Genomic DNA, 21,645 nt, shown 5'->3' with positions numbered 1-21,645 from the left:
TGAGATTTACCTAAGTTGATACATACAGACCTAATCCATTCATTTTTAAAAACAGCTTTGCTGAGATACAATTCATGTCATATAATTCACCTTTTTAAAAGTGTACAATTCAATGCTTTTTAGTATATTCCCAGAACACAATTCATTTTAGAAAATATTCATCACCCCCCAAAGAAACTTCCTACCAAGGGTAGCAGTCACTCTCCACTTGCCTCCAAGACCGCCCCTCCGCAGCCTTAGGCAGTCACCCACCTAGTGAACCTGTAGACTTGCTTCTTCCGGCCATTTCACTTGAACGGGATCACATAGTACCTGGTCTTTTCTGACTGGCTCCCTTTCAAGGTTCATCAGTGCTGCATGCGGCATGTTTCAGCACTGCTCTTTACTGAGGAACACTTCTTCATTGTTTGGCTATATCGCACCTTGTTTATCCATCCATCGACGAGTATTCGGGTTGTCTGCTTATTATGAATTGTGCTGCTGTGAAGATTCACATGCAAGTTTTTTTGCAGAGGCGTTTTTATTTCCCTTGGGCAGATAGGCAGAAGTAGAACTGATGAGCCATATGGTAACTCTGTTTTAACATTTTGAGGAACTGCTAAACTGTTTCTCAAAGTGGCTGCACCCTATTATATTCCTGCTCGCAACATACGAGGTTCAGATTTATCCACATTCTTGTCAACACTTGTTACTGTCCATCTTTTTTTTTTTTTTTTTACTGTAGCCGTCTGAGCTGGCGGGAACTGGTATTTCACTGTGGCTTTGATTTGATTTCTCTGAAGACTAACGACTGAACATCCTTTGTGTGTATCGGTCACTTGTGCCTTGAGAAACGTCTGTTCAAATCCTTTGCCCGTTTTTAAGCTGCACTGTTTTTATTATGGATTTTTTATGTGTTCTGGATACAAGTCAGATATGATTTGCAGGTATTTTCTCCTGTCAGTTATCTTTTCCTTTTCTTAAAGGTATTATTTGTAGCATAAAAGCTTTTAATTCTGATGTAGTCCAATTTCTTTTTTCACTTCTGGTTTTGGTGTGTATTTAGGAAACCACTGCTTATTTAACTCAAGGTTATAAAGATTTACTTCTACTTAGTTTTCTAACAGTTTTATACTTTTAATTCTCACATTCAGGCTTATGATGCATTTTTGAATTAATTTTTGTGTACGGTGTGAGGTAAGGCTCCAACTGTTTTTTACATGTGGATATTCAGTTGTCCTGGGACTTCCTTGATGGCTCAGTGGGTAAAGAATCTGCCTGCCAATGCTGGACACACAGGAGACATGGGTTCCATCCCTGGGTGGGGAAGATCCTCTGGAGGAGGAAATGGCAGCCCACTCCAGTGTTCTTGCCTGGAAAATCCCACAGACAGAGGAGCCTGGCGGGCTACCATCCAAAGGGTCGCAAAGATTCGGACACGACTGAGTGACTGAACGTGCACGCGCGCGCGCACACACACACACTCACGCACACACACACACACTCAGTTGTCTCAGCACAATTTGTTGGAAAGCTGGAAAATCCCACAGACAGAGGAGCCTGGCGGGCTACCATCCAAAGGGTCGCAAAGATTCGGACACGACTGAGTGACTGAACGTGCACGCGCGCACACACACACACACACACACACTCAGGCACACACACACACACACACACACACACTCAGTTGTCTCAGCACAATTTGTTGGAAAGATTCTTCTTTCCCCATTGAATGGTCTTAGCACCTTTGTCAAAAATCAATAGACCATAAAAGTTTAAGTGTTTATTTCTGGACTGTCAATTCAATTCCATTGATCTGTCTTCATTACTGTAGATGGATAGCTAAGTTTTAAAATTGGGAAGTGTGAGTCTTCCAACCTTGTTCCTCCCATTTCAGACTGTTTTGTCTATTCAGGGCCCTTGGCAGTTCCATGTGAATTTTAGGAATCAGCTTGCCAATACTTGAAAAAAAAAAATCTGGGATTTTGACAGTGAATACACTGAATATGTAGATTAATTTGAACAGTAATACTATCTACCAGTTACATGTTATGCTTCGAGAATATGGCTTTCCAGGTGGTGCTAGTGGTAAAGCACCCACCCGCTAATGCTGGAGAGGTAAGACAGGCCACTTCAATCCCAGGTCAGGACGATCCCCTAGAGAAGGGAACGGCGACTCACTCCAGTATTCTTGCCTGGAGAATACCACGGACAGAGGAGCCTGGTGGGCTACAGTCCATGGGGTCGCAAAGAGAATATGGACTGTGTTTCTGCTAATTCAGGTCTCTAATTTCTTTCAGCAATGCATTGTAGTTTCCAGTGTACACTTCTTTTGCTAAATTTATTCCTAAGTGTTTTATTCTTTTGGATGGCATTATAAACGTGGGCTATAGTCTTCATTTTATTTGTCTTTTCAATATGGATGCCTTTCCTTTTCTTTTTCCCCCCTCTCTAATTCCGCAGGCTAGCACTTCTAACACAGTGTTACACGGAAGGGGCAGGAATGGACATCCTTGCCTTGTTCTTGACTACAGGGGAACAGCATCGTCTCTCACCATTAAGTACAACGTCACCGGGTTCAGTGAGTGTGTTTCAGACATCCTTCATCAGGTTGAGGAAACTCCCTGAGTAATTTTGTTGCAAAAACGATGCTTGATTTTGTCAAATGCTTTCTCTGCATTCATTGAGATTACCATATAGTTTTTAGTTTTGATTCTATTAATATATGACATTAACTGATTTTCAGCCATTAAACCTTGCATTCTTGCTGTAAATCCCAGTTTGTTACAGATTGGCTGGACTTGGTTTGCTAGTATGTTTTTGAGCCTTCTGGCATCCATAGCTATGAGAGATTAGTTGGTACTTTTCTTTCCTCAAGATGTCCAACTGGTTTTGACATCAGGATAATTTTTATCTCATAGAGCAAACTAGGAAGTGTTCCTTCCTCTACTTTTTGGTTAAGTTAATGAAGAGCAGGCATGCTTTTGTCTTTGTTTGGTAGAGGCTTTTCTTGGTGGGTAGGTTTTTGATTACTAATTCTTCACTTGCTGTACCTTTGCTCATATTTCCTGTTTTTCTTGAGTCAGTTTCAATAGCTTGTGTCTTTCTAGGAATCTGTCCATCTCAGGTAAGTAACCAAATTTATTGGAAACAACATTCGTATTTTTCCTTTATTTTTCTTTTGCCTCATTTCTTCAACAAGGTTAGTAGTAGTGTCCTTTCTCTTATTCCTGATCTAGTAATTTGAATCATCTCTCTTTTTTTCTTGGTCAGTCTAGCTCAGGGTTTGTTGATATTTCAAAGAACAACTTTTGGTTTCACTAATTATCTCTATTGCTTTTCTGTTCTCTAACTCATTTATTTTTGTCCTAATATGCGTTACTTCCTTCCTTCTGTTCACTTCAGGTTCACTTTGCTCTTTTTTTTCTAGTTTCACAAAGTGGAAGGTCAGGTTACTGATTTGAGATCTTTAAAAAAAATATTAACATGTATAGCTATAAATTTCCCTCTGAGTGCTGCTTTAGTGACACTGGTTAAGTTTCAATATGTTGCATCTCCATTTGCCTCAAAGTAAAATGGGAAAACCCAAACGAACCTTTTGGCCAGCCCAGTACCTTTGGATATAAGGTTTTTCTCCTGTAGATGATAAGAGATCTTATTTTTTAAATCTAATCTGACAATCCCTTAATTTCTATTGGTTTATTCATTCTTAACTGCTGTATATATTATTCCATTGCCAGGATATACCATAATTTATTTCTTCATTTCTCTAAAATGGATATTTAATTTCCCCCCAAGTTTTTATTTGAACATTTAACATTATTTGTAGTTAGAAAAAATGTAAGCAATCCAGACATTCTTCAGTAGATATTCTATGATCCTTTTGCATTATGGAATGACATTTGAAAATATGTGGTAACATAAAAAAGATTCCAAGACATTGTTTTTTAAAAAGTAAAAACATGCATATATTCATACATGTTGTATAATTTAAAATGGATTTGGGGGAGGCCTGGCGTGCTGCGATTCACGGGGTTGCAAAGAGTTGGACACGACTGAGCGACTGATCTGATCTTATCTGATCTTGGTGGTCCAGTGGTTAAGAATCTCCCTGCCAAAGCAGGGGACATAGGTTTGATCCTTGGTCTGGGAAGATTCCGCATGCCGAGGGACAACTGAGCCTGTGCCCCACACTACTGAGGACCACAGCCTAGAGCCCACGCTCTGCAACAAGAGCAGTCACCGCGATGAGACGCCTGCGCGATGAGACCAGAGAGGAGCCCCTGCTCGCCGCAGCTGGAGAAAGCCCACACAGATCAGGGAAGACCCAGTGCAGGCGAAATTAATAAGTAAATACAATTGGAAACATATATTTGGTCTTTGCCCCTGGTTCTGAGCAAGGAGCTCCAGGATTCCGAGAGGGATATCCCCCAGAGGGATAAGACTGTTTTTTGGATGGTGATGAGATGACTCTTGGGTAAGGGGCCCCAGGAGCTTCAGGATGGGAACTGAAAAACCAAGCAAGTGATTATAAGATTATAACTTTCAAGGGAGAGAGGCTAAAGATTGAGTCCAATCACCATTCCGATAATGAGTTAATCAATCATGGTTACGTAATAACACTTGATAAAAACCCCTGCACAACGCGACGCAAAGAGCTTCCAAGTTTCTGAACTCAAGGCCCTGCTGGCACGGGTGCCATCTCAAAGCCAGGGAACAGACGCCTCTGTGTCCGGGGGCTCCTCGCGGGTGCTTTCATTTGTGTCCTTGACAATAAACTGTCGTAATAAAGTACAGTGTTTTCCCGAGTTCTGTGAGTCATGCCAGCAAACACAGCACCTGGCCAGGAGGCTCGGGAGACCCTGACCTGCGGCTGCCGAGCCAGAGTGCAGGCGGCCCAGGGCGGGGCCAGTGCCCGAGGTGGGGCAGGGGGCGGGGCCAGTGTCCGAGGTGGGGCAGGGGGCGGGGCCAGTGTCCGAGGTGGGGCAGGCGTAAGGGCCGAGCCCTGGGCCTGTGGTGGCCTGGCTGCCTCTGGGCAGTCAGTGTCAGAACTGAACTGAACTTGTGGAAAATATGACACGTGCTTGGTGTCGGGAAAACATCACACATTTGGTGTCGGAAAAATAACACAATGCAGTGTAAAGTCACTCATGTAAGGCAACACCTGTAATTACAGAGGTAGGGCTGTGTGTGTGTGTGTGTGCGTGTGTGCGTGTGTGTGAGAAAGAGAAGGCCAGCGAGAAACAGGGAGAGGGGAGGGGAGGGGAAGGAGGGAGGGGGAGGTTTGAGAGGCTCTGATTACACTGATTCTACCTAAGAAGCAGGATGAATTCTGAGGTTACTGGGCAGGACAACTTGGATGTTATCAGTACTATTTACAACACACACGTTTCATCGTATTACTTGCATACTTTGAAAAAAGAAAAAAAGAATCAGTAACAAAGATGACAGCCCAGTCTAGGGCAACAGAGACACCACTATCTAATATCTGCCTTCTCACTCCCGTCCTCAGATGGCCACAGGTCTGATGTCTGTGCACGCGCGCTCAGTCGTGTCTGACTCTTTGTGACCCCATGGACTGTAGCCCACCAGGCTCCTTTGTCCATGGGATTCTCCAGGCGAGAATACTGGAGAGGGTTGCCATTTCCTTCTCCAGGGGATCTTTCTGACCCAGGGATCGAACCCCCACACCTCTTATGTCTCCTGCATTGACAGGTGGGTTCTTTATCACCGCGTCACCTGTTTGTCAGCTGTTTGTTAGAATCGGACATGGAACAATGGACTGGTTCCAAATTGGGAAAGGAGTACTTCAAGGCTGTATATTGTCACTCTGCTTATTTAACTTATATGCAGAGTACATCATGCAAAATGCCAGACTGGATGACGCACAAGCTGGAACCAAGATTGCTGGGAGAAATACAATAACCCTTGGATATGCAGATGACACCACCCATATAGCAGAAAGTGAAGAGGAACTAAAGAGCCTTTTGATGAAAGTCAAAGAGGAGAGTGAAAAAGCTGGCTTAAAACTCAACATTCAGAAAACGAAGATCATGGCATCTGGTCCCATCACTTCATGGCAAATAGATGGGGAAACAGTGGAAGCAGTGAGAGACTTTATTTCTTGGGCTCCAAAATCACTGCAGATGGTGACTGCAGCCATGAAATTAAAAGACACTTACTCCTTGGAAGGAAAGCTATGACCAACCTAGATAGCGTATTAAAAAGCAGAGACATCTCTTTGCTGACAAAGGTCCATCTAGTCAAAGCAATGGTTTTTCCGGTAGTCATGTATGGATGTGAGAGTTGGACTATAAAGAAAGCTGAGCACCAAAGAATTGATGCTTTTGAACTGTGGTGTTGGAGAAGACTCTTGAGAGTCCCTTGGACTGCAAGGAGATCCAACCAGTCCCTCCTAAAGGAAATCAGTACTGAATATTCATTGGAAGGACTGATGCTGAAGCTGCAACTCCAATACTTTGGCCACTTGATGTGAAGAACTGACTCACTGGAAAAGACCCTGATGCTGGGAAAGACTGAAGGCAGGAGGAGAAGGGGATGACAGAAGATGAGATGGTTGGATGGCATCACCGACATGATGGACATGAGTTTGAGTAAACTCTAGGAGTTAGTGATGGATAGGGAGGCCTGGTGTGCTGCAGTCCGTGGGGTCGCAAAGAGTCGGACACGACTGAGTGACTGAACTGACTGAAAGAGAGAGTGGGGCGGGTGAGTGTGCTGGGGGCAATTAGCTAGAAGGTGCATCGGAGTGGCTGGGGGCTGCATGTGGCTGCAGTAACGCGCCCAGGCAGGTTGAGGCTGCGGAGGCAGAGATGGTGTAAGGCAGGTGGAGGAAGTACGTCTGCTGGTGGAGCTGCAGTGAGAGACCCCGAGGACCCTCGAGAAGCGGCTGGCATCGTCTCTCTGAGTGTACCACTCTACTTCCCAGCCCTGTGAGCCTTGGCCACTTGTAATGTCTGGTTCTTGTTCCAGACAAGAGTCTCCCCATTAATCTGAGCTGTTTTAAGTGGGCTTTTGCTATGAACAACCCAAGCACCTTGAGTAAAAATATCTATGTGCTATTATGAGCAACAACTGGTTTACAGAGGTGAAAAATGGGGACGTTCCATCCAATGACCTTTGCCCTTTTGCTCATATCCTAAGCACTGGCCACCTGGGTCACGTGGGGAGAGTTCGTGGTTCAGTGCAACACAAATACATCTCCTACAAGCACTCACTCTGACAATGCGTCAGCATGATAGTTTTCCATTCACAAAGGAAAATACACTCACCTTCACTATTTTTAAAGAGTCAACATCCTAAGAAGTTGACTCAGCAAGTCATTAAGTGGGCGAACACCGCTTCGTTCATCCCCCTTTCCTGCTTGTGGAATCCCTATTGTCTTCAGGAACCAGGTGGCCTCATGTTTCAGGGAGCAACTTCTGAGCAAGAGGTGGATCTTTTTTTGGTCTCTACATAACAAGGTAGTCTTGTTTGATGTCAGACTAAGTATGTGAAGTCTTTATGACCTGTAGAACCTGCAGGAAGTCTGCTGGGGGGAAATTCTGGTGCTCTTCCTTGACCTTTGATAGGAACACAAGGAAGGGATACAGTCCTTGAGCACCGGGGTGCTGGCGTGTGAAGGTGTGTGTGACTCTGGGATTGCTGCAGCCATCATGTGACCTGAGGACTCCTCTAAGGACAAAACTAACACCCTCACGATGCAGAGCAGAGAAGTGGAAAGACCCTGGGTCTCTGGTAGTGCTGCCTCCTGGGTACTCACCTACAGGCACCTGCTGTGGTTGAGAGAAACTTGCTGAAGAACATGTTCAAGGCTCCCAGGCCACGTTCTACAGGAAGGGCTATTTTGCACACCTATTTATTTTTAAAGTTCTTTATTATTATTTTTTGATCACACAGAATGTGGGATCTTAGTTCTCTCATCAGGAATTGAATCCACACCCCGTGCAGTAGAAGGGTGGAGCCTTAACCCCTGGGCCACTAGGGAAGTCCTTTGCTCACCTTTTTACAGGCCAAGGAGACTGCCGGCCAGTGGACAGCCCCGTGGCAGCTGCTGGCCTCACGGCCCTTCCTCATTCACTGGAAACATGGATCGTGTGGAGCCCTCTCTGCTATGGCACAGTTTAGCATCTTTGTCTCGACCTCCAAGCTGAAGCCTCCCGCCAGCCCCGATGGTCACATCCCAGCTGACTGACCTCAATTCTCCGCCAGATGCCCGCTCGCTCAGCGCCTGCTTCCTGCGCCTCCCTCTGCCTGGAAACCACCCCTCTCTGCTCCCCTGGTGAGTCTCAGGAAACCCTCGCTTTACATTTATTTTACATAAAAGAGATGATGTGACATACCTGGCATAGGGTCGGCGCCTGGCAGGTGGACGTGCCTGCCCGTCACTGACGTCTGACTTCTTTCTACTCCTCCCAGCCGGGGCTGGGCCTGCCCTCAGCCAATCTCCTGGGTGTGGAGTCGTGCGGGCCAGGATCTGTGAGGGGGAAGATGGTCCGAGTTAGCACAGAGAACCTCTCAAACAGCGAAGGGGGGCCCTGCTCTGGAAGGAAAGAATGAAATGATCCCGGAGCCCTCATCTCTCCAGGGGATGGACACGCCGTGGACCGGGGCCTGGAGCTGCTGCAGGACAAGGGCTTTGGTTCGCACCCACAGACAGCGGGAAGGCCACCGGCCCCGGGTCCCCACACTCGGGCGTGGAGAGAAGGCCAGATGGTAACCATGGGGCTGCTTGTGGCCAAGTGCAAGCCCGTCAGAAGCCTCTGATTGAAGCATCTGCAGAGCAGAGCGGTTCTAATCAGCTGCTAACTCATCAGGTCAAAAGTAGCAAACCATGCTCCTGAGTCCAGAAGGGTTCCCTTCACTGAGAGTCACGTCTCAGGCACCTACCCCTGCGGGTTTGGGCAGGGACATGACGGTGCTTCCCCGTTCCCTGTGGTGACCGGCAAGGCCGTCTTGTCCATCAGGCCCTCCAGGGGCCCAGCTGGGGCTGTGGGTTTGGGGCGAAGGGCAGCTGGGGAGGGGGAAGGTGAGGAGGGGCAGACGCTTGTCTTGAGAGCTGCTGGGGTCCCTTGGTGGCGACTCCCACAGCTCCACTCGGAGGTGACGGGGACCCGGGACACCATCGTTTAATCAGAAACTTGCTGGGTTTTGGCTTTGAGGATTAATCACAGGTGACACCAGATCTCCCAGGGCTGACAGAAGCTCTTATTGTCGGGTGTCAGCTTGGATAGGAGTGAGCTGTCACAGACCCTCAGCTCCAGGGTGGGGGTGGGGAGACGGGCTTCTCTGGAGGTCACCGTCTCCTTGGTCTGCTCAGCACCGTCCTCAGGGCAGGGCCGGCCTTGCCCCACAACCCCGCCCAGGGAAATGACACTTCTCTGTATTTGCATTAAAAAAGAAGAATGCACTTGCATTTTTCCTCTCTTATAATCAGAAGAAAAACCTTTAAGAAAATTAATTGTAAGACAGGTTTTAATTGCAGGAAAGGGAAAGCAGGTTTGTGTAGGAAATGGCAGCCCACTCAGGTATTCTTGCCTGGGAAATCCCATGGACAGAGGAGTCTGGCGCGCTGCAGTCCACAGGGTCGCAGAGTCAGAGGCGACCGAGCACACACCCACCCAACTACCAACTTGGTCCTAAGGTCGGAGAGAGGATATGTTTCCTGAGAGACTGACTCATCGGTTTAACATTCAGCTGGTGGAAACATCATCCCTGTGCTTGCAGACTATTTATTCTGCCAGGCACTTGGCTAAGCCTAACTGCTGGAGAACTCTTTGAGACAGGTGGTTTTATCACTATCAACATCACCACCACCACCACCACCATGACCATCATCACCACCATCATCACTACAGTACAGCCAAGAAAAATCAGGCCTTGGACAGGTTCAAAGTCATCATTAGTGCAGAAGGCAGGATGTGGACTTCCTTTAAATCACTACTATACAGTCCCTAGAATTGCCTTAAAAAAAAAGTTCACCTTTTAAACGACTCTCATCAGTAGGTGTGGGGCTTCCCTGATAGCTCAGTTGGTAAAGAATCCCCCTGCAATGCAGGAGACCCCAGTTTGATTCCTGGGTCGGGATGATCCCCTGGAGAAGGGAAAGGCTACCCACTCCAGTATCCTTGGGCTTCCCTGGTGGCTCAGCTGGTAAAGAATCCGCCTGCAATGCGGGAGACCTGGGTTTGATCCCTGGGTTGGGAAGATCCCCTGGAGAAGGGAAAGGCTATGCACCCCAGTGTTCTGGCCTGGAGAATCCCATGGATTATATAGTTCATGGGTTCGCAGAGAGTCGGACACGACTGAGCGACTTTCACTTACACCCAGTAGGTGTATGTACAAAATGTCCCTGAAATATCACTTTAACAAGTGTAAGACAGAACTAAAACCAAGCTCTTAAGATAGCAGAGCAGATACTGGCTCAGGATTCAAAACAGCTCTTGCTTCTTAAAGGAGGACTCAATTGCTTGGTGAGTTATGAGCTTCCTGTCGTCGGCGTTATTCAAGCACAATCAGCCAGCGATTATTCGCCCTCCAGCGAAGCCCACGACGCAAGCAGAGCTTGGAGCACAGTTTGTGTTGCCTGTCGCTTAAGAATAAACACACAGCCAAGGATCTCTCCATGTTCGAGAAAAGTCTCCATGTGAAAGGAAGAGATCGAAAGAGGCAAACTGCCACAAGGAAGCTGCAGGAAGCTGACAACGCACACAAGAGAAAACTGAAAAAAAAAAAAAAATCCAATAATTAAAATCCATGAAGAGAGCAGGTACGATACTGCGGCCACAGAACAATGCAGGGTGCTTTGACAAGGGGATAATCAAAGAACAAGAAAAAGTTCTTAAGAGATTAAAATCAAGTAAGTGGAAGCTTAAAATCAATAGAAAAGTTAGAAGATAAAGTTGAGGAAATATCCCCAAAAGTTAATAAAAAGTTAAAGAGAATGAAAATAAGAAAGGAGGAGGGGGAATGAGGTCAATTTAGGAAGTCTAATATCCAATAACGCGAAATCTTAGAAAGAGGTTACAGAAGTATGCTTCCTTTCTTGTATGTCTTGTGGGGATACAGTATCAATTACGGGATGAAATTATCAGAGACACTAGTATTAGAGGATTCTCCACATGCAAAAACATGAGTATTTAGTTTTGAAGGGTCCTTTGAGCACTCAGTACAAATTAGTGGAGAAGAACCTTCTCAGAGTATCATCCTGAAATTTTAGGGCACTGAGGAATAAAAGGAGACCCTAAAATCTTCCTGGGAGGAAACATTAGGCCATGTGCAAAGGACTAGAAGTAAGTCTGGCATCAGATCTTTCAACAGCGATGCTGGAAAGTGGGGGACAGTGAGATGACACCTTCACGTTTCCGATGGAAAATACTTCTAAACCCAGGATTCTATACCTTACCGAACTATTGTGTGCGAAAGCAGAATGATGCTATTTTCAGAGAGGCAAGGACTCTAAGCATCCAGCTTCCATGCATCCTTTCTTAGGAAGCTACTGTAGGATATACGCCAGCAAAATGAGAGAATAAAACAAAAATATTAAGGCCAGGAAACAGAGCAGCAAGGAGTGTTCCAGGATGACAGGGATGCAGCAAAGAGAAGCTGGCCAAGACTGCAGCAGGACCATGGAGGGCCAGGGGGAGTAATGAGTGGTTATCTGACATCCTTGATAACTTAGACATCATTGGGCAAATGACAGGTGTGAGAGTCAGACAGAAAAAAATTGAGGACAGGTATGATAAAAAAAAAAAGGGCTTCCCTGGTGGCTCAGAGGTTAAAGCATCTGCCTCCAATGCGGGAAACCTGGGTTTGATCCCTGGGTCGGGAAGATCCCCTGGAGAAGGAGTGGCAGCCCACTCCAGTATTCTTGCCTGGAGAATCCCATGGATGGAGGAGCCTGGTACGCTACGGTCCACGGGCTCACAAAGCGTAGGACATGACTGAGCGACTTCACTTTCACTTTCATTTTATGATTAAAAAAGCCCCAGCCAATGAAAAGAGAGGCAATATTAACTTTGGACAAAATAAAAAGGTAAGAAGGAAACACAATCCCAGCATACAACGTGCCTCAACTTGAACAATATTTACCTGGTCATGATAGAGTGACAGGTAAAACTGGTCAGAGTGTGCCAAGACGATGGTGGGGTAAGTGCATGGAGTGGGGACTAGGAAAGGGAGACAAATTATCATCTACCTAAAGGCATGTCGATAAATAATGTCTTAAAACTGACACATCACTAAATAGCAACATAAGCACATTACTTAGAAATAAGGAGGTAAGGAGCAGAAGAAAGCAAAATGGAGAAGGGTTAGAAGTGGCTGCCCCTGGGGATCAGCACTGGGGACAGATGGATGCTTTTTTATGACAAGCCTGTTTCACTCTCTCCCCATCATGGATCACAGTCACGGTGAAGGGTCTTGCTTAACTCACTGAAGCTATGAGCCATGCCGTGCAGGGCTACGCAAGACGGACAGGTCATCGTGAGAAAGTCTGACAAAACGTGGTCCGCTGGAGGAGGAAATGGCAACCCGCTCCAGTGTTCTTGCCAGGAGAATCCCATGAACAGTATGAAAGGGCAAAAAGACACGACGCTGGAAGATAAGCGCTCGGGCTGGAAGGTGTCCTGGGGAAGAGCAGAGGGCAGTTACTAACAGCTCCAGAAAGAATGAAGTGGCTGGGCCAAAGCGGAAACGATGCTCAGCTGTGGATGTGTCTGGTGGTGAAAGGGAGTTGGACCATGAAGAAGGCTGAGCACCAGAGAACTGATGCTTTCGAACTGCAGTGCTATAGAAGACTCTTGAGAGTCCCTTGGACTGCAAGGAGATCGAAGCAATCGATCTTAAAGGAAATCAACCCTGAATATTCATTGGAAGGACTGATGCTCAAAGCTCCAATACTTTGGCCCCTGATGCAAAGAGTTGACTCATCAGAAAAGACCCTGATGCTCGGAAAGACTGAAGGCAGAAGGAGAAGCGGGTGGCACAGGATGAGATAGCATCACTGACTCAGTGGACATGAATCTGAGCAAACTCCGGGAGAGTGAAGGCAGAGGACCATGGGGTCATAAAGAATTGGATACGACTCAGTGACTGAACAACAACTGCTACTTTAGTCTTTAACTCTGCTTAACGTATGTATTACCATGGTTGAAAAACAATAAAAAATAACGTATGTCAACAGTTGGAAATATGGGTCAGGCATTTAAGTATAAAGAATCAGTTACTCCATTCTCTGCACACTTACTATATTTTACTTTTTGTAAAACTTCGGACAGCTCACCCCTTCATAAATCAGATGCACTGAGTGTGTGCAGGGCACTTCACAGATGCCACCGGGCTTAACCTTCGCTGGAGCTTGCTAAGATGAGTTTTATTATCCCCATTTTATGATGAGGAAGTCGGATCAGAGTTAAATAACCTGGTGAGACCTCATACCACTAAGATTCCAACGCAACCCTCACCAACTGAGCATCATCTGATCTTAATTAAACCAGCCACGACCACAGCTAACACTTACAAAGCATAGCATCCAATCTAACCAATCAGACTCCTCACTTCCTGGGCTCCACATCCTATTCCCTCATTTGGCTGGAGCATATCCTCCAATACCTTCCAGGAAAAGGCACACGGCAGTTGCTATAGGCAGATGCTGCCTAAATTCACGTGTGGACTTCCCTGGGGGTCCAGTGGTTATGACTTTGCCTTTCAATGCAGGGGGTTCAAGTTCAAATCCTGCTGAGGAAGCTAAGATCCCAAATGCCTCATGGCCAAAAAAGCCCCCACATAAAACAGAAGCAGTATTGTAATAAATTCAATAAAGACTTTAAAGTGGTCCACATCAAAAAAACAAAACAAAACACCAAAACTTAAAAAAAATGCTCCGGATAGCTAAGACATGGAAGCAACCTAGATGTCTACCAAAAGATGAATGGATAAAGAAGCTGTGGTATATATAGACAATGGAATACTACTCAGCCGTAAACAATGCATCTGAGTCAGTTCTAACCTACCATACGGAGTGAAGTACGTCAGAAAGAGAAAAGTGAACAACGTGTATCAATGCAGATATGGAATCTAGAAAGACGGTACTGATGAATCTATCTGCAGGGCAGCCACGGAGACGCAGCCAAGTGAACAGACCTGTGGACACAGTGAGGGAGGAGAGGGTGGGACGGATGGACAGAATAGCATGGAGACACACACATACTGTGCGTAAAACAGCCAGCCAGCGGGATTTGCTGTACGACACAGGGCGCTTAGGCCTGGGTGCTCTGTGACAGCCTGGAGGGCTGGGAGGCGGGACATACGTATACCTGTGGCTGATTTACGCTGATGTACGGCAGAAACTGAGACAATATTGTAAAGCAATTAGCCTCCAATTAAAAATAAGTAATTTAGAGAACTGGACATGGAACAACAGACTGGTTCCAAATAGGAAAAGGAGTAGGTCAAGGCTGTATATTGTCACCCTGCTTATTTAACTTATATGCAGAGTACATCATGAGAAACACTGGGCTGGAAGAAGCACAAGCTGGAATCAAGATTGCTGGGAGAAATATCAATAACCTCAGATATGCAGATGACACCACCCTTATGGCAGAAAGTGAAGAGGAACTAAAAAGCCTCTTGATGAAAGTGAAAGAGGAGAGTGAAAAGTTGGCTTAAAGCTCAACATTCAGAAAACTAAGATCATGGCATCTGGTCCTCTCACATCATGGCAAATAGATGGGGAAACAGTGGAAACAGTGGCTGACTATGTTTTTGGGCTCCAAAGTCACTGCAGATGGTGACTGCATCCATGAAATTAAAAGACGTTTACTCCTTGTAAGGAAAGTTATGACCAACCTAGATAGCATATTGAAAAGCAGAGACCTTTGCCAACAGAGACCTTTGCCAACAAAGGTCCATCTAGTCAAGGCTATGGTTTTTCCTGTGGTCATGTATGGAAGTGAGAGTTGGACTGTGAAGAAAGCTGAGCGCCAAAGAATTGATGCTTTTGAACTGTGGTGTTGGAGAAGACTCTTGAGAGTCCCTTGGACTGCAAGGAGATCCAACCAGTCCATTCTAAAGGAGATCAGTGCTGGGTTTTCATTGGAAGGACTGATGTTGAAGTTGAAACTCCAATACTTTGGCCATCTGATGCAAAGAGCTGACTCATTTGAAAAGACCCTGATGCTGAGAAAGATTGAAGGCAGAAGGACGACAGAGGATGAGATGGTTGGATGGCATCACTGACTCGATGGACATGAGTTTGAGTAAACTCTGAGAGTTGGTGATGGACAGGGAGGCCTGCTGTGATTGCAGTTCATGGGGTCGCAAAGAGTTGGGCACGACTGAGCGACTGAACTGAACTGAACTGAACTGAAGTTAAAGAGAAAAGTGGTGCATGTGGATGATGTCATTTGATACAGCCACCCTGTGAGGTAGCTACTACCACTGGCCCCAGTTCACAGAAGAGGAAACAGGTTCATGGGGTTCAGCTACCTGGACTGCGTCTGCTTCCCCTTTGTACCCTCCACCACAACCCCACCTCCCTCATTCAGCCCAGGGCCTGATTCTTCAGAGGCGCTCAATATATATCTGTTGGGTGAAAAAATACAAATCAGATCCTGAATAAAATAAACAACGAGGCTGCTACCACATCAGATGTCAAGCCCTTTGGAAAGAGGGACAGACGCCTCTCCCTCTCTGTGAGCCGCCCCAGCGCAAAAGTCTGCAACGAGAAGGGGTCAACAGTCAGCTAGATGAATGTGCCTCTGGTTAATTGATCTGCCTGGATGATTGGAACGAGAGGCTTGAAATGGAAGGTTTAATTATTCCAATGAAACCTCCACTTCATTGAAAGGACTTCTGGCAAAAAAAAGAGGAAAAAAAGGCGGTGGGGAAGATTATTGAGAAGGATAATCTACGGCCTGGGAGAACGGGCTGGAGACTTGGGGACTCACCACACTGTCTGCTGTGTTCGCAGCCTTGAAGTGAAAGCTTAATGGAAAAGCACTAGAAGCAGCCCTTCCTGGGTCTCCTGCCCTGCCAGGCCTTTCATTCCTGCAAAAAAGGGCACCGAGAGAGGCAGCTAGAAAACTCCTCCTCAGGAGTCTTCTCTGGCGTCCCAGTTAACTTTTAACCTCTGTCTGTCTCAGCTCGTTCAATTGAAATATTGGGATGATAATACTTCCCATGAATTAACATGTGTACAGCAATCAGGAGAGCTTCGCTGGTACATATTGTGAAAGCAGCAATTATCATTTTAAATTCACAGTGGAGTGGCAGACACTGCCAGCAGCCAACCCAATATCCATTCTCTCTCTCTTTTTTTTAATAATAAATAGCCCTTCAGTACATGTGTGTGTGATATATAGGCTTCCCTGATGGCTGGCAGGTGAAGAATCCACCCACAACGCTGGAGACACAGGAGACACAAGTCCAATCCCTGGGTCAGGAAGATCCCCCGGAGGAGGAAATGACAACCCATTCCAGTATTCTTGCCTGAAAAATTCCACGGACAGAGGAGCCTGGCAGGTTACAAAGCCTGGTGTCGCAAAGACATGACTGAGTGACTGATGTACACAGACACACACACATACACACACACGGTTGTGCCGGGTTTTGGCTGTGGCACGTGGGATCCAGTTCCCTGACCAGGGATCGAACCTGGGCCCCCTGCCATTGAGAGCATGGAGTCTTAGCCACTGGACCACCTGGAAGTCTCTCCATTCTCTCTCTTATTAACAGAGCCCCGGTTTTGTTTGGAGCATTACTGTGCCCACCTTTAAAAAACTGCATTTCTAGCCTCTGTTGCAGCTGGAATTGTGGGTGTGTGACACAGGTCTGGCCAATGAGCTGCACGTGGAAGTTTCCAGATGACACATCTGGAAGGGTCTGGAGAGGTGGCAGAGTCAGGTGAGGAGCACTTTTCGCTCGCCCCTGTCTTCCTGCCTGGATGCAGGTGCAACGCAAGGAAGCAGAGCAGCAGTCTCGTGAGTGTGAAGGTCACGCTCGAACATGGCCGCCCAGGACGCTGAAAGGACTCTGGGTCCAGGCTAACCTTTGAGTTCTTTGTTCATGAGACGAATAAAATTCCTGGCACGTATAAAACTCTGATTTTGTTTCTATTAAAACTTGCAGTCAGCAATTGTTGCAGGCAACAATCGTCCTAGCAGATACAAATAACAAACAAGACCCAAGCCTTTTGAGAAAATCACATAGCTTCCAGCCAGCCACAGACTTGTAAGTCTTACAGTCTGAGCAAGTTCTTTATCTATTTGTTCCTGCTCCTTTTTTCCCCCTAAATACAAAACCAGAGTAAGCACGAAATCAACAAGGACTAAGTACTGCCCGTGTACAAAGGCCTGCAGAGGACAGAAACAGCGTGACTCGGAGGGAGACCTCCTAGGAGATGGAGCACAGCCTGGGAGGCGGTAAGCAACACCCCACCGCTGTGGCGCACGGGCAGGACGGCTGATCTATCCCACTCTTGGGTCCTGCCTCAAGTCCTGAGCCGTGCCCTCATCTTTCAGCCAGTCTCTGCTCACGTCTCCAGGTTCCGTCGCCTCCGCTGGAGTCCATCTCTTCTCTTTACTCCACATTAGTTCATATGCAACACCCCCCACCTCGAGTTATAGCCAGACTTCTCAGCCGTCACCCCAGGCTCATCCTGCCCCGAAGCCCAGGGCGCTGCCCACCACCAGCGGGCCCTCCGGCACTGTTTCCACCGGACGCTCATCGGGGTTCTCTACCCAGGTGACCCGGGCAAGGGGCTCACGGCCTCTACAGAATGAGAAGGTCTCAGCTTGGTAGCTTTGGGGACAGCAGGGAGCATCTGTGGGTAGCCAGGATTTGGGGGTGGTGGGGGGACACGGCAAGCACGGCCTCCGCCCCGCAGGCCCCGCCTCACACCCAGACTTCTGCAGTGGCGTCTGACTGGCAGCCAGCAGGGCAGAGCACTTGGGAAGGGCGCACGCCTCCTGCATGACCGGTGGGTACGCTCTGCCCTCGCTGCCCGCCCGCTCTCATTTTTCTCCCACCGCTGCAGAGAAGCTTTTGTGAAAAGCTCAATTAGGGATGACAGATTTAAATTGTTCTGAAATGTGTATCAATTCATCACATTGGCTCTTTATGAGCATTCGCCCTGTCTGGATTCCAGAGCTTTGCACACACGGCACAGTGAGAGCTCTGAGGGTCTCCGTGAGCCGCAGCTGGACACCCCTCTGCCAAACCCTAACGGCAGCATGCGGTCGGTCCCCTCTCTCACTCCCGGGAGGCGCGTTCCCTCCTGCGGGCGCCTTCCGGGCCTGGTCAGCAAGCCCGCCTCGGCCACGGGGGGCTGTCAAGTCACGGGAACCACAGGCTGGTTCCAATTCTGGAGCCCTCTGTGAGACCCCGAGCGTCATCTAAGCTAAATTCTAGAACAGGAGAGGGGGGGGAACCACGAGCTCCTGTCCGGCCTAGGGTTTCGGGGAGGCCTTCTGGAAGGGACAGAACCGGACCCGGGGCAGGCCCAGTCCTCAACGCAAGCTCTGACCCGCAGAGGCCTGCTGCCGCGAGTCTCCCGGGCGGGCGGATGAGTGCGCAATGAGCCCAGAGGCCCCGAGAACCTTCTAAGCAAAAACACTAGGTCCTTGCCTTTCGCAGGAAAGGTCACCAGCATCGTCAAGCCAGAGCCCCACTCGGAGAGCAGGCAAGAATGAGAATCGGAAGATTCTGTGGGAGCCACGTGCAGACGTGAATCTTCCCCTTTCTCTTCTGCTCGCCTCGCCTGGCTGCACGGGAATCCCACGGGAGCCCGGGACAAGGTGACAAGAGGGGGCCAGGCGGGGCCCGAGGCCTCTGGACACCTGCGGCGGGGAGCGGGGTAAGGTCTGCAGAGTTTGGTAATGAGAATACGTCAGCGTCGACCTGCGGAGCCCTAGTCACTCAGCCAGCCAGTCACCCATCCATCCATCTAGTGGATTCAACAGCATTAAGAGCCTGGGACGACGGAAGACCAAGAAAAGAGACCCTGAGAAGGTTCAGGAGAAAGGAGACAAGGACAAGTGAGGATCAGACACGAGCGACACATTTAGGGAGGTTCAGAGCACAGCAAAGGAGGCGGAGACAGAAACTTGAAGGAACGAAGGTAAGAAAACCTTGCAGATTCGTCGGAAGGAGGGGTGACAGAAAGGTGGGAGCAGAGGCTGCTGGAGGAGGAGGAGGAGGAGGAGGGGCCTGGACCGCAGCTGGCCGGCCCTCATCACAGAGCCGAGCTTCAGCTGAGAAGGCACGCCAGCCAGGCACGGGGCGGGGGGCTGCAGGTCGCCGAGCTGCTCAGACCGAGCTACCTCCAGGGCCCAGAGCCGCGTCCTCTGAGGCCTCAGTGGGCGGGCTGCACGCAGAGCGAGCGCGGGTCTCTCCTGCTGCGTTTTATCAGACACCCTGAACACCTACTTAGGATCGATGCGGCGATCAATTTAAAATGCATTTCTGGTTGTGGGGCCGGCTATTTCTTGAAATGTCATGGGGGACAGGTAAAGGCAGTAACACCCCTAAACACGTTTCCATGTGTTTGAAAATAAGCCTGCCAAAGGCTTCAATCAACCAGGTTAGTATCCAGAAAAACGCACACGTCAGGTTTTCCTATACGGGCGCAGGGCGGTGGTGTCGGGAGTGGTGGTGGGGTGTTTTTGCCTCCAGCTCTCTTAAATCCCCCATCATCACCCAGGGAGAGCACCCACCGCTGAAATCAGGGAGGACGGCCCGGCTGTGGCAGGGAGGCCGGCGGGAGGCTCGAGGCTCTGGTTTTCCCCAGCTGCACTGGGCTCCCAGCAGCTGTTTCTAGAGAGGCCTCCAGGGCTGGTCGAAAATGCTGGTGCAGGAAGCAGCAGGCCAGGCTTTCATGTAGACCTCATGAACACCCCGAGGTGTGCGAGGCTTGAGGTCAGAACTGTACTTTCTCAGACCTCAGTCCCCTGGGCAGATTTCCGGGCAGCAGAGGAAAGCAAAGTGGGAGGAGGGTTGAGGGCTGGGAGAGAGTGACTCCTTCCACTTCGGGCTCAGGAAGCTGGGGGGCTGGGGTTCCATGGGCAGGGCCCCCACAAAGAGGTGGCTCCTGCTCTCCAGAGCTTAAAATACATCGTGCTTGAGGGTAGAAAGTGTCACGGACCTCCTCCTCCCAAAGATAGAGGCTGTGGGGCGAAGGCTTGCAGGAATTTTACTCGAGTCGAACAAAAGGAGAGTCAAGCCAAGTAATCCTAGCCCCAAGAGACAACACCAGCAACTTCTGCTTCCCTATGTTCCAAAGCCGGGTCCCCAGCTCCAGGGTCTAATAATGCCTGATGAGCTGAGGTGGGGCTGATGTAATAACAACAAAGGAAAAAACACACAAGTGAAACGTACTTGAACCACCCTCCCCTCCCGGGTCTATGGGAAAACTGTCTTCCACAAATCCGGTCCCTGCCTGAAAGCTTGGAGACTGCTATTCCAGAGGAGAGGATATCGTCCTGGATTCTGCCATTTTCCGCTGTGTGGCCTCGGGCACATTGCTTAACGTCTCTGAGCCCCATTTACTGTTCTGTAAAGCTAGACACAGGGCTTCCCGGGTGGCTCAGTGTAAAGAACCCGCCTGCCGATGCAGGAGATGCAGGTTCCATCCCTGGGTCAGGACGATCCCCTGGAGAAGGAAACGGCAACCCACTCCAGTACTCTTGCCTGGGAAATCCCATGGACAGGAGCCTGGCGGGCTACAGTCCTTGGGGTCACAAAAGAGTCAGACATGACTGAGTGACTAAACAACAACAAAATTGGACACAGCAGCTACGTCTTAGGGTTGCTGCAATGCACATGGAAGGCATTATTATTATTATTATCTTCAGCTTCACTGGGCAGCACGTGGGATCTTAGCTCCCGGATCAGGCATGGAACCTGCACCCCCTGCATCTGAAGAGCAGTCTTAACCACTGGACTGCCAGGGAAGTCCCACATACGAGGCACTTAATCTCACTAGTCCACACCTTCAGAAGTCTTCAGCAGACTCCAGGTGGAGAGCCACCTCTACCCTGGCGTCCTGAATAATGACCTCCACACCAGACAGATTTTAGAGGAAACTTTAAAGACCTGTCCTCAGCCCTGCCATCTGGGTTTCTGATTTGCTTGCTCATGCCCGGTGGTGTGAGCTCCTGCGTGCCACGTCGCTTACAGCCCTCTGGGCAGGGCCATCTCCTGCTTTCCCTGTGCGCCCCCCGAGGGCTAGCAAGGATCTTTCACAAATAGGCGTTTAATATTAATCGAGTGGTCGATTTCTGATGGATACGCGCTGGCTCTCTGCTTATCCTTTCCTCCTTCCAGTGGAAAAGACCTTTCCCTCGCGGGGGTGGGGAGCTTCGCACGTGACAGCCGCCTGACGGGCTCACACGGGTTTCGCTGGGCCTGCAGTTCAGATCTAAGCGCCAATCCATCTTCTACTCCCAATCAGTCGTGGACTGGAAGTCTAGAATATACCTCCCTCCAGCTTCTGACTCTGGGGGCAGAGCCGTCTTGTCACAAACCATGAAAATGCAGAAAAGCCACAGGTCCCCCATCCTGCCCTGAGAACCCTTCAGCGGCCTCCACTCTCCCCAGCTCCTCGCATCAGCGTGACGGCAACCCCCGCTTTTTTGCAACGGGCTGCTT

The 21,645-nt window shown here is 48.6% G+C and overlaps 1 protein-coding gene across 8 annotated transcripts in view; it reads right to left on the bottom strand.

Annotated features, from left to right (window-relative positions):
- The window catches only part of CARD11 (caspase recruitment domain family member 11), a 107,011-nt gene that overhangs the window by 31,750 nt on the left and 53,616 nt on the right, over nt 1-21,645 (bottom strand). For 7 of the 8 annotated variants that reach the window (XM_005225108.5, XM_005225109.5, XM_005225104.5 and 4 more), the window contains one exon: nt 8,343-8,476. In XM_005225108.5, coding sequence (XP_005225165.1) covers nt 8,343-8,349 — 7 coding nt within the window. In that variant the 5' untranslated portion in view covers nt 8,350-8,476. Of the gene's footprint in view, nt 1-8,342; nt 8,477-15,947; nt 16,042-21,645 lie in introns of those variants that run through there. The other variant, XM_005225106.5, reaches the window with a different exon arrangement.

This window comes from Bos taurus, chromosome 25 (assembly GCF_002263795.3).
Source record: "Bos taurus isolate L1 Dominette 01449 registration number 42190680 breed Hereford chromosome 25, ARS-UCD2.0, whole genome shotgun sequence".
NCBI classification, from domain to species: Eukaryota; Metazoa; Chordata; class Mammalia; order Artiodactyla; family Bovidae; genus Bos; species Bos taurus.
This window is presented reverse-complemented; position numbering and strand designations above follow the sequence as displayed.